Here is an 11,450-nt window from a genome sequence, read left to right as displayed (position 1 = left end):
AAGTATTGGCGAATCGGTTAAAGCCTATCTTGACTGAAATTATTTCCCCTATGCAGAATGCTTTTGTTGCGGGTAGACAGATTCAAGACAATATCGGAATTGCCCATGAGGTGTTTCACTTCTTGAAAATTCAAAAAGCCAAGAGAAGGTTTGAAGTTGGTATTAAGCTCGATATGCAGAAGGCTTATGACAGGGTGGAATGGGACTTCCTGGATGCAGTAATGGAGAGGATGGGATTTGGGAGTTCCTGGAGGAAGCTTATTATGGGTTGTGTTTCTTCAGTTAACTTTGCGGTCCTTCTGAATGGTCAACCTGGTGAGAAATTTGCTCCTTCTCATGGGCTGCGTCAGGGAGATCCCCTTTCGCCTTACTTATTTCTTCTGGTGGGTGAGGTTTTATCCAAAATGATTCAGGGGGCTGTTAAGATGAGGCAACTGGATGGGGTTAAATTGAATGGGGCTGGTCCGGTTATTTCTCACATTTTCTTTGCGGATGATACTTTAATCTTTCTGAAGGCGGATAGGAAGAATTGTAATAACTTGGTCGTCCTCCTTCAGGATTATTGCAACGCCTCTGGGCAAGCCATTAATATGCAGAAATCTAGTGTTTTCTTTGGGAACAACGTTCAATCGTTTTTATCCGAAGAGTTGGGGAACATTCTAGGAATGACTGTTGTGGATAACCCGGGCTCCTACCTGGGGGTTCCTGCTATTTGGGGTCGGTCGAATAAACTTGGCTTAGCTTATGTTAAGGGCCGGATCTTGGGGAAGTTACAAGGTTGGAAGCAAAACATGCTATCTAGAGCGGGTAAGGAGGTGTTAATCAAAGCCGTTGTCCAGGCCATTCCCGCTTACCCTATGAATATTTTTAAGTTTCCTGCTACCCTCTGTAAGGAATTGGATGCGTTGATTGCTAAATTTTGGTGGGATGACTCTGGTGTGAGACGAAAGATTCATTGGGTTTCTATGGAGACTTTGGGTTTACCAAAGCATCTGGGTGGCATGGGTTTCAGAAACTTCCAGGAGTTCAATGATGCCCTCCTTGCCAAGCAGTGTTGGCGGTTGATTGCAGAACCTGACTCGTTGTGGGCTCAAGTGATGAAGGCTCGGTATTTTCCGAATTGTTCCTTTCTTGATGCCTCCAAAGGTGGACGCGCTTCTTGGGCTTGGTCTAGCCTTCTGGTGGGAAGGGATTTGATTCTAAAGGGTGCTCATTGGCAGATCATGGGTGGGGAGGAGGTTCGGCTATGGGTGGATCGATGGCTGCCTGCGCTTCTGTCGGGACATCCATCTCCCTTGGGTGAGGTTGCAGTGACCAGAAACACTCGAGTAAGTTCTATTATTTGTCCATCTTCCAGGACCTGGGACTTGGAGTTTCTCCTGCCCTTCCTGTCGGCGGGGGAGTGTGCGGCTATTTGCGACACCCCTATTGGAAACCCTCGGAGAAAAGACCGGTTGATTTGGGCGTCCACCAGAAATGGCATCTACTCGGTCAAGTTGGGTTATTTATGGTTACAGTTGCATTCCCTTTCGTTGAGAAATCATTGTTCCCCCAACTCTCGCTCTGTTCCGGAGTTGCTGTGGAAGGGAATTTGGAGGATCAAGGTGCCTGCCAAGGTTAGAAATTTTCTTTGGAGCTCGCTCCACAACGCTTTAGCTACTGTGGCTGTGTTGTTTCAAAGACGCTCTTCTCTAACCCCTATTTACCCAATTTGTCTTTGTCAGGAGGAATCTATTGTGCATCTTTTTCTTTCCTGCCCATGGGTCATTTCTATTTGGTCTGGGGGGGCTCTTAAGTACAATATCCTGGTTGGGAGCTTATCTAGCTGGGGTGCTTGGCTGCATGATGTCTTCACCTCTAATTTGGGCTCTTCGGCGAGTAAAGAGTGGGTTCGGACTTATGTGGCTTTCACGTGTTGGCATATTTGGAAGTCCCGTTGTGATTATGTTTTTAATCAGGTCCATATCATTCCCTCTAAGATTCTTATGGGTATTGATCTTTCTGTTGCTGAATTCTTGATTGCCAGATCGACCCCTGAGATCTCGCGGGCGGTGGATCATGGTCGGGTCAGGCAGCCTTGCAGGTGGACTCCTCCTGTTTCCCCTTTTGTTAAACTGAACGTGGATGCTAGTTGGTCTCGGGTGTCTAAGGCTGGGTTTGCTGCGGTTGTGGCTCGGGATGCTAGGGGGGATTTTATTGCTGCTGTGAGGTATCCCATTTTTGCGTCTTGCGTTGCGATGGCCGAGGTGTTAGCTCTGCTCCGTGGTTGTGAGCTTGCAGTCTCTCTGAATATTAGTTCGGTCATTGTGGAATCTGATTCCCTTGAATCTATCTCTTGTCTCTCGAATTCTCTTCTGAATGGCAATTAGGAGGCTTATCCTTTCTTGGCAAATGCTTGGGATTTGGGTGAATCTTTCCAGGATTGTCGCTGGTCTTGGGTTCCAAGATCGGCCAATATGGCGGCGGATTCTCTTGCGTCGTTTGGTAATTTGGAGATGTGTAATGTTGTTTGGGTCAACCGACCCCCATCTTCTTTGGTCTTTGTCCTAAACAATGACGGGTTACCTTGTCCTCACTAGTTTATCCCTATGGCGGTGTTGAGGGCGACGCTCTGCTTTATTGCTGCGTCTTATTTGTTGTACCCCTCTGCACTGTCTTGTGGTTTGATTGTGTTTGCCTTGTCTGGCTTTCGGTGTTTGCTTTGGCCTCTTGGCCCGGGAATGGATTTCTCTGTTTACCAAAAAAAAAAAAAAAAAAAAAAAAAAAAAACCCGCTTAAAGAATAATTTGGGTAGATTGGTTTCAAATGGAATTGGGTGGCCATAAATTTGGAACAATTATAACCCGAACCTATAAGATAGGCTAACGGGTTGAATTCCAAACCCACCGACCCACCCGTGTGCAGTGCAATCAAAACTACAACCGGGCTCCCTGGGTCGGGTCGACACGCTAAATTTGAACGTCGTTTCGGGTCACCTAAACGCACTGCAAAACCCTACCCTCACTCAGACTCCAATGCACCAGTGAACCCTTAACAATTTCCGTAAACCCCTACCAAGCCTCCGAGTTAGCACGAGTCAACTCAGTCCTCCATGGACGAGTCTCCCGCCGAAACCGCCCCGGTTCCCGAGGCTAGGAACGGCGGCTCTGAGCGAACGCCGGAGGAGCTGGTGGACAAGTGCATCGCTCCCGTGAAGAAACAGTTCCTTCGCCCTCCCCCTATCAGAGGTCTCTCTAACGACCAGAACGACGCCGTCTCGGAGGGGAAATCAAAGGCTTCCCAGACTAGTGTGGTGAAGGAGAAGAAGTCCAAGCGGCAGCTCAAACGCGAACGCCAACAGGTTGTGTTTGGATAGGGGAAGGGCGAATCCATTGTTTGGGGGGAATTGAAATCATTGAAATGGATTAAGAATTTTGAGTTTCCATCTGAGCTTAGGACAATAATTTTGGTAATTTTGTTTTTCTTCAACATTGCAGGCAGTGAAATCGGCTGTAGGCATCTGCCCGGAGGTGGCGAAAAGAGGAGATGTTAGTCGGTGCCCGTACAAGGACAAATGCCGGTTCAGCCACGACGTAGAAGCTTATAAAGCTCAGGTAATTTGAAATGAATTGGAATGTTGCTTGTGTAGTAGTTGATTTTTTGCTTCATTGGGTTTTATTGTAAACAAAATGTTATGTGGGGATTGACCCTTGTGAGGATTCAATTGTTGTTGAGTGTAGAAACCTGACGACATCGAGGGAGAGTGTCCTTTCATGACTGCCCAAGAGGCATGCCCGTATGGATTGGCATGTAGGTTCTTGGGTTCGCATAAAGACGGTGTTGAAGGTGGAGATGTGAGTGCTCACAGGAGAAGCTCCGAGGTGAATGGATTGACCAAAGACGTTCAAAAGCTTTTGTGGAAGAATAAAATGAAGTTCCCCAAAGCAGATGCCAAACTCAAGGCTCTTGGGCTCGAGGTATTGAGATACATCATTATCCTTCTTCCCTAACAATGTCTCTTTTCTCTATATGTGTGTGTGCGCGGGCGCATTTATATGCATGATTGTATAAAGATGGATTCTTTGCTGTGATTCACATGATGCTATAATTTGTACCAAGGCAATAATCCTCATTTTTTTTTGTTCTGTTCTGTTATTGTGGTACTTCTATCTTAGTTGCTCATCTGCACTGTGCACTGCATATAGAGCTATGAAGCACGGAGACGGGTATGGGGACCGCAGTACAATACGATTTGATTTGGCTGTTCGTGAAAACACAAAATTTCATGATACATGGATACACTAATTATAAAAAAAAAAAAATATTTACAATATGTGAATAATTAAAATATATCATTTTGACCAACTGAATGATTCAAATCCAATATAAAACATAAGAAATTCAAATCCAAAACATAAAAAATATCAAATATCAACCCTAATTATTAATTCTAATTGGGATTTGGTAACTTAATTTTATAGTGGGGTACGTGTGCTAGATTTATCTAATTAATTGGGATAGTGTAACTTAATTTTAAAGTTTTTCTTAAAAAAAAAAGGCTCAAATGTATAGCAGCCGTCTTCCAGGCTATTCCCCGCTCACAAGCCACACGCCGGAAGTAGTGATTTCAGTGATTTGCGAATCGGCGTGAATCAGTGGGTAATCGGAATCGTCCTAGTACGAGGGACACAAAGTTGAATTAAACCACTGAGTGATGTAAGGAATGTTTAAAAAATCCCTTGATATTCAATATGAAGCTGGGAAGGAAAAAAGAAAGGTGCAGTTGCAGATTTGTATGTTCTTGGTATGAAGGCTTCAAATTGGTAAATGCTGTGCTTAAATGTTTAATGACACAAAAACTTGTACACTTTACGATGAATTGATCAACTAATTAAATTTCTTTTGGATTTGTTTGCTTCTATGTAAAATGTGATAATCTTATCTCAATAATTTGTTTCAAGTGTGGCTATGGGATTAGGCTACTTGAAAGGGCAATTGGCACCGCATTTGTAAATTTCTTCCTTATTCTTTCTTGCTTTTCATATTCTCAAAGTTAGTATTTGGGAGAGGGAATTTGTGTTTGGTTTACATGCATTTCTGTGTGTCTAACTTGGATTCAATATTTTTGTAACTACTGCTATTCTGTTTCCAGGGGAATGCCAAGTCAAAAATAAAGATATTAGAAGATAAGGAGGATGACCAGGTTGTTTCAAATAACTGTGATGTCACTGATGGAAATGGCTGTAGTGAATTGCCTGCTGAAATAGGAGAAGAGGGTGGCCTTGATGGAACATGTCCAGATGATGAATCTCGGCCTTCGAAGAAGACAAGATCTGTAATTGAAGAGGAGATTTGCTCTGGTGAAGTAGATGATGGAGGTATAGCCTTTTGTTCCCTTTGCTGTATTTATTTTTTTCTTAATAGTTGGAGGCATCCAATGTAAGTTGATTATAGGTGTAAGTGCTGCAAAAGAAGCTGCTGAGCAGACCTCTACAGCACCTGAACCAGAGGCTACTGTTGGTATTGTATTACCAGAGAGTGATAGAAGCCTAAGACTACACCCACGTGAAAGGAAGCTTATTGATTTTAGAGAAAAGTTGTACCTTGCACCTCTGACCACCGTTGGAAACCTTCCATTCCGAAGGGTTTGCAAAGTGTTAGGAGCAGATATAACATGTGGTGAAATGGCAATGTGCACAAATCTTTTGCAGGTTTGTGATTTGCTTTTTCCAGCTGATTATTGTTGTTGTTACTGTTTTTACAAGAAAAGACCTTATAAAAATTAATGGGTTTGTTTAAAATTTAAATGGGTCTCAACTGATCTTAATGATAATTATATTATGAGTATTCATCTGCAAAGTCTGATACATCCCATAATTAAAATTATGAGTATTTATTTATTATGTCTTCTAAGATATTGAACATACAATATTTGGTGTGAAAATAAACTGTATTTTACCATTCCCAAATTCTCTGGTGTTTATGGAGATTTATGCTTAACAGTATGGCTAGTGATGCTGTTACTTCATATGGTTTAAGTTGCTTAAGATAGGTATTTGGGCCATTTGATTATGATATTATTCTGAAGCGTGCACTGGAAGGAAAGCATGCTTTTCCATCTTCACAGTTCTGCAATGTATATGCTACAACACGTAGACAGTGTTTTCTCCTTAAACTGTTGTTAGGGCTAATCATTTTTCTTTGTATTTACAATTTTCTTTTTCAAGTTTTGTATTTTATATGGTTGATGTTGTAATGTACTATCCAATGTCACATTCTTCTAAGTGCAATTTTCATATGGAAATAGGGTCAAGCATCAGAATGGGCACTGCTGAGGCGACATTCATCTGAGGATTTGTTTGGTGTTCAGATATGTGGAGCATATCCAGACACTGTGGCACACACTGTTGAGCTAATTGATCAGGAATGTCAAGTGGACTTTATTGATATAAATATGGGGTGCCCAATTGATATTGTTGTGAACAAGGGTGCTGGTTCAGCTCTTCTTACAAAACCCATGCGGATGAAAGGCATCGTACAAGCCGCTTCTGGTACTGTGGACTGTCCTATAACTATTAAGGTACTGAATTTATTCCTGTTCTAGACAACTGTGAACAAAACAGTCTACATCAGTCTGCAAGATAGCAAGTTTGGCTGAAGAATGTGTGGCATTCTTTTAATTGTTTGTTCCAAAAGGATGACATGCTTTCTCGGCAGTCATGGCCTCTTTTAAGTCTTTTCTGCTTCATTGCTTCTTATGTGCGGTTCTAGGTTTTAAGGTTGTCCACAAAATGTTATAATGCTGCTTTATTGTTGCTCTAGGTCAGGACAGCCTATTTTGAGGGGAAAAATCGCATTGATTCACTTATTGCGGACATGGGAAACTGGGGAGCTAGTGCAGTAACAATACATGGTCGATCTCGACAACAACGCTACAGCAAGCTTGCAGATTGGGAATATGTTTACCAGTGTGCCAGAAAGGCCCCTAAGGCTTTGCCAGTACTTGGAAATGGAGACATATTTTCATATGTAGATTGGAACAAGCACAAGGCTGAATGCCCTGAGCTGTCTACATGCATGATTGCTCGAGGAGCACTAATTAAGGTCTGTACTTTGCAGCTTGTCTTCTCCTTCTGCCACATTTACTCGTTTATTTATCTTCAAGTACATTCCCAAAACACACACACATATGTATGTATTTATCTTTTCCGTATTTGTCTCAACCAAGTTTAAAACTTGTGCTATCTAACCATCCTTGTGATTTTCAGCCTTGGATTTTTACTGAAATAAAGGAGCAGAGGCACTGGGACATCAGTTCTGGGGAGCGATTAAATATATTGAAGGATTATGTACGTCTTGGCCTTGAACATTGGGGCTCTGACACAAAAGGTTCGTATAATTAGCTTTGAACATATCATCAGTAATTTACTCAGCTAGAGTTTTCTTAGGGTACTATGGTTCTCCGAAAAGGTCATCCTGCATTTCTCCATGTGCAAATTCTCCTCATAAAAATGCCGTAAATTTAGTGAATAGTCCTATCCAAGTTAGTCCTCCCCTCAAACGAGGCCTTAGGGTAATGTGGTACTCCGAAAAGGTCGTCATGCATTTCTTCATGTGCAAATTCTCTCGTATAAAAAATATTAGGGAAGAGTGCAGGGTTGACTTATTTGGAGTTCCAATAACAGCTCCCTTTTTCTTATTATTACTTATGTTATTTTGTATATGGCATTATATTGAAACTGTGCCCTCATAGGATGTTTTGCTCCTTTCATGAAGCTGACCAGGGTGGCTGGTTACCAACTTCATGTTGGTTTCTACTTAAAAAGTTTTACTTTGTTTTCAGCACTTAATCTATGGTATAATTAGTTGGACTGTTATTCATGTCCCAGGTGTGGAGACAACTAGGCGTTTTCTGTTAGAATGGCTTAGCTACACTTGTAGATACGTACCTGTGGGTCTTCTAGATGTCATTCCACAACGGTTGAACTGGCGCCCGCCATCCTATTATGGCCGTGATGACCTTGAGACACTAATGGCCTCTGATTCTGCGGCTGATTGGGTATGGCTTTGCCTTCTCTTACAGCCGATCCAAGTCACTGAGCCAACCTGCTTAACAATGTAGTTTCTTGACATTTGCAGGTTAGGATCTCTGAGATATTGCTTGGCAAGGTTCCAGATGGCTTTACATTTGCACCAAAGCACAAATCCAATTCTTACGACCGAGCTGAAAACGGTTGATTTTGCGTAGTTTCTCGATTCTGCGTATGGACGATATAATCTCACACGTCGATGTGGGTGAACCTGACTTACCTCATGCCTGCCTCAAACCAAGTTGCCCTCTCGGTCCTAAAATGTCCTCAAATAATTCTTAACCAAGTCTGGTAGGCGCCAATTTGTCCACTGGCCCCAGAAATTGAAACCTGTTTGATTAAAATGCAAACATTCTTGTTATGTATGCTATAATTTGTATTTAAAAAACATTTAGTATGTTATTATACTGTCGCCTTGATAGGTCTAATTTTGGTCTTTCAGTCTAGTCCGTCGTTACGAGGAGTCGGATATTAGATTTTCCGTTGGAGTTACTCGGTGTAGGAACGACGTTGGTTCCGTACTTTCTTATAACTAAGTTTAGCAATGACCTGAATTGGAATATAAATCAGTTTGATTACTAAAATGCTCTATAAGGTGGTAGGTTAACAGAACCATATGCACTGAAGAAAAAGGCGTTTATGTTTGAGCCATGTGATCTTAAGAACATATTTTTACCACGCCGTGTTGACCAAGAAGGTATATTTAGCAGAATTCACAATGGGCTTTCTGATCGAAGGCAAAGAGTTCCAAGTTTAGTTGGTGTCTGGAATAAAGTAAAGCAGGTGTCGAACTCTCTTTTCTACCCCAAAATATTTGGTTTCGCTCGGTTCGTTTAGAGACCAATACTCACGGATTTTTAGTTCAGGACCAAAGCTCCATGCGTACCAAAGTTGAGGAACTACTGCTCCAAACTTATCTAGAAATAAAATACTTGCCATCATATCATCATAGAACGAAAGACAGCTTTAATGGAACGAACGGTTCATAACATTTAAGCTTTGTATAAAAATTTAACCAAACGGTGTATCATCAAGAAAAGATAAATCATAAATCCAACTTATCAGATGCAAAATTGAAAAGGAACCAACCAGACCCATAACTTGGATCAGTTTAAGACACCAGTCGGCCACAGCAAAGTATCCCCTGCTGTGCTCCTTTGATCACAAAAACATCCACCATAAACTGGAGGAGTTGCAAGCAATGGTATTAGATAACAACGCCCTCAAATTCCTTGTCCTTCTCCTCTTTCGGGCTGTGATTCGCTTGAACCCAGCCCCCATCAATGTTCTCAAAACTACCGACTAACCCATCATCCAAAGAATCACCCACTCGTTTCACTTTAATCTCTCTAGGCTCCACAGGGTATTTTCCAGAGAAGCAAGCATAACAAAAGTTAGGAGATTGACTGCCCAACATTTTCTCCAATTTACCAATTGGCAGAAAGGCAAGTGAATCCGACCCGATAAACTCCCTAATTTCCTCAACACTCATCCTATTTGAAATCAACTCCTCAGAGCTTGGTGTGTCCACTCCATAATAACAAGAACCAATAATCGGCGGGCTTGCAATCCTCATATGAACTTCCTTTGCACCAGCCTCCTTCAACAACCTAACAATTTTCGAAGACGTGGTTCCTCTCACAATGGAGTCATCCACAACCACAACCCTCTTCCCCTCCAACACAGCCCGAACCGGTGACAACTTGAGCTTCACACCAAAGTCCCTAATCTTTTGTGATGGCTCAATGAAGGTCCTCCCAACATAATGAGACCTAATCAAACCCTGCTGAAAAGCCACACCAGCTTTAGCAGCATAACCAAGTGCGGCCACCACCCCAGAATCAGGCACCGCTATCACAACATCACAATCAACCGGCGCCTCGGTGGCAAGGATCTCACCAAATGCCCGCCGGGACTCATACACTGAACGACCGAAAACCACAGAATTCGGGAGAGCAAAGTAAATGTGCTCAAAGATACATTGCTTTGGCTGAGGATGAGACATAAGGCAAAGTGATTGAACCCCCTCTTTATCCACCACTACAACCTCTCCAGGAAACACCTCCCTCTCATATGTGGCTTCAATCAAATCAAGCGCACAAGTCTCAGAGGCAAACACAACCGAGCCATTGCTCCTCCTACCCATTACCAATGGCCGAAACCCGTGTGGATCCCGAACGGCTACGAGCTTATCTTTGGTCACGAAAACCATAGAATAAGCCCCCTGAATCTGCTCACACGCATCAACAATTCTCAAAAGAAAAGGTCTATGCTTAGAAATTGCAATAAGGTGAAGAACAACCTCTGTGTCAGAGCTGGTGTTGAAAATGGAGCCGCTGTCTTCGAGCCTCGCTCGAAGGGAGCGGTAATTGACCAAATTGCCATTGTGGGCAACCCCAACTGACCCAAACCTGTACCCTGCAACAAAAGGCTGGACATTTTTGAGCATAGAGGAACCGGCAGTGGAGTACCTGACATGCCCAATTGCCAAGTCGCCAGGCAGCTGGTTAAGCTTGGTCTGATTGAACACCTCGGAGACGAGCCCCACGCCGGTTATAGACTGAAGCACGTCGTCTTGGACACACACAATCCCAGCACCTTCCTGGCCGCGATGCTGGAGGGCGTGCAGGGCCAAATAGCAGAGGCGGGAGGCTTCCGGGTCCCCGTATATGCCGACCACGCCGCACTCCTCCCGGGGCTTTTCGTCATCGTCATAATCTACTGAACGGCCATCTGGGTTTTGGTTGGCGGCCGAGAAAACGTCGGAAATTGGGTTTTTGGAGCGGAGGGTGAAGGAGGAGGGCTTGGGGGTACGTGAGAGGCAGGAGGTTTTGAGAGGGAAAGTGGGTTTAGGGAGGGTTTTGGGGGAGAAGGAGGAAGGGGTTTTGTGGGTTCGGGGGAGAGGAGAGGGATTGGAGAGAGAGGAAGAGAGAGCGGAGGGAGAGGGCTTAGTGGTGGCGGTGGCAGCCATGGGAGAGTTGCAGAGAAGGTGGCGTCAAGTAAGTGAAAGAGTAAAGCGACAGTGAAGGTGGAACCGTGGACTTGGAAGGTGGTGTTGTTTTCTAGGTCTTTTTGAGAGTTTGAAGGAATCAACCAAATGTGTTGACTCACCCGTTGGTGAGATGGCTGCCTCACAAACAAAGATTCCAATTGGAATTATTTTTGTTTTTTAGGTAAAGCATTTTAGATTTTTTTTTTCAATTCAAGTTATCCTCGTAAGTAAGAAGTTTTAAGTTTAATTATTGCAAAAATTAAATTTGAATGAGCTATAATAATTTGACTCAAATTCACTTTTAATGAGAATCGAGCCTAAAACCTCTCACTTATAAGTAAAGAGAAATACAACCAAATTATGGTACTAAAGAGTTAATATTAGTTAGC

At 43.0% G+C, this 11,450-nt stretch overlaps 2 protein-coding genes across 2 annotated transcripts; one reads left to right on the top strand and one right to left on the bottom strand.

The window, feature by feature from the left end:
• Positions 1 to 2,944: 2,944 nt before the first annotated feature.
• On the top strand, positions 2,945 to 8,497 carry LOC103445154 (tRNA-dihydrouridine(47) synthase [NAD(P)(+)]-like). Its single transcript, XM_008384141.4, has 10 exons — positions 2,945 to 3,340; positions 3,477 to 3,593; positions 3,720 to 3,956; positions 5,132 to 5,357; positions 5,434 to 5,690; positions 6,287 to 6,559; positions 6,802 to 7,083; positions 7,248 to 7,368; positions 7,869 to 8,038; positions 8,119 to 8,497. The coding sequence occupies exons 1-10, from the start codon at positions 3,092 to 3,094 to the stop codon at positions 8,215 to 8,217; spliced, it is 2,031 nt and encodes a 676-aa protein (XP_008382363.3). The 5' UTR covers positions 2,945 to 3,091; the 3' UTR covers positions 8,218 to 8,497.
• Positions 8,498 to 9,034: 537 nt separating this feature from the next.
• On the bottom strand, positions 9,035 to 11,155 carry LOC103445155 (amidophosphoribosyltransferase, chloroplastic). Its single transcript, XM_008384142.4, has one exon. The coding sequence runs from the start codon at positions 11,038 to 11,040 to the stop codon at positions 9,277 to 9,279; it is 1,764 nt and encodes a 587-aa protein (XP_008382364.1). The 5' UTR covers positions 11,041 to 11,155; the 3' UTR covers positions 9,035 to 9,276.
• Positions 11,156 to 11,450: the final 295 nt, after the last annotated feature.

The sequence above is a fragment of the Malus domestica genome, chromosome 10, assembly GCF_042453785.1.
Source record: "Malus domestica chromosome 10, GDT2T_hap1".
NCBI lineage: Eukaryota > Viridiplantae > Streptophyta > Magnoliopsida > Rosales > Rosaceae > Malus > Malus domestica.
Note: the sequence above shows the minus strand (reverse complement) of the source record. Positions and strands in the feature narration are given on the sequence as shown.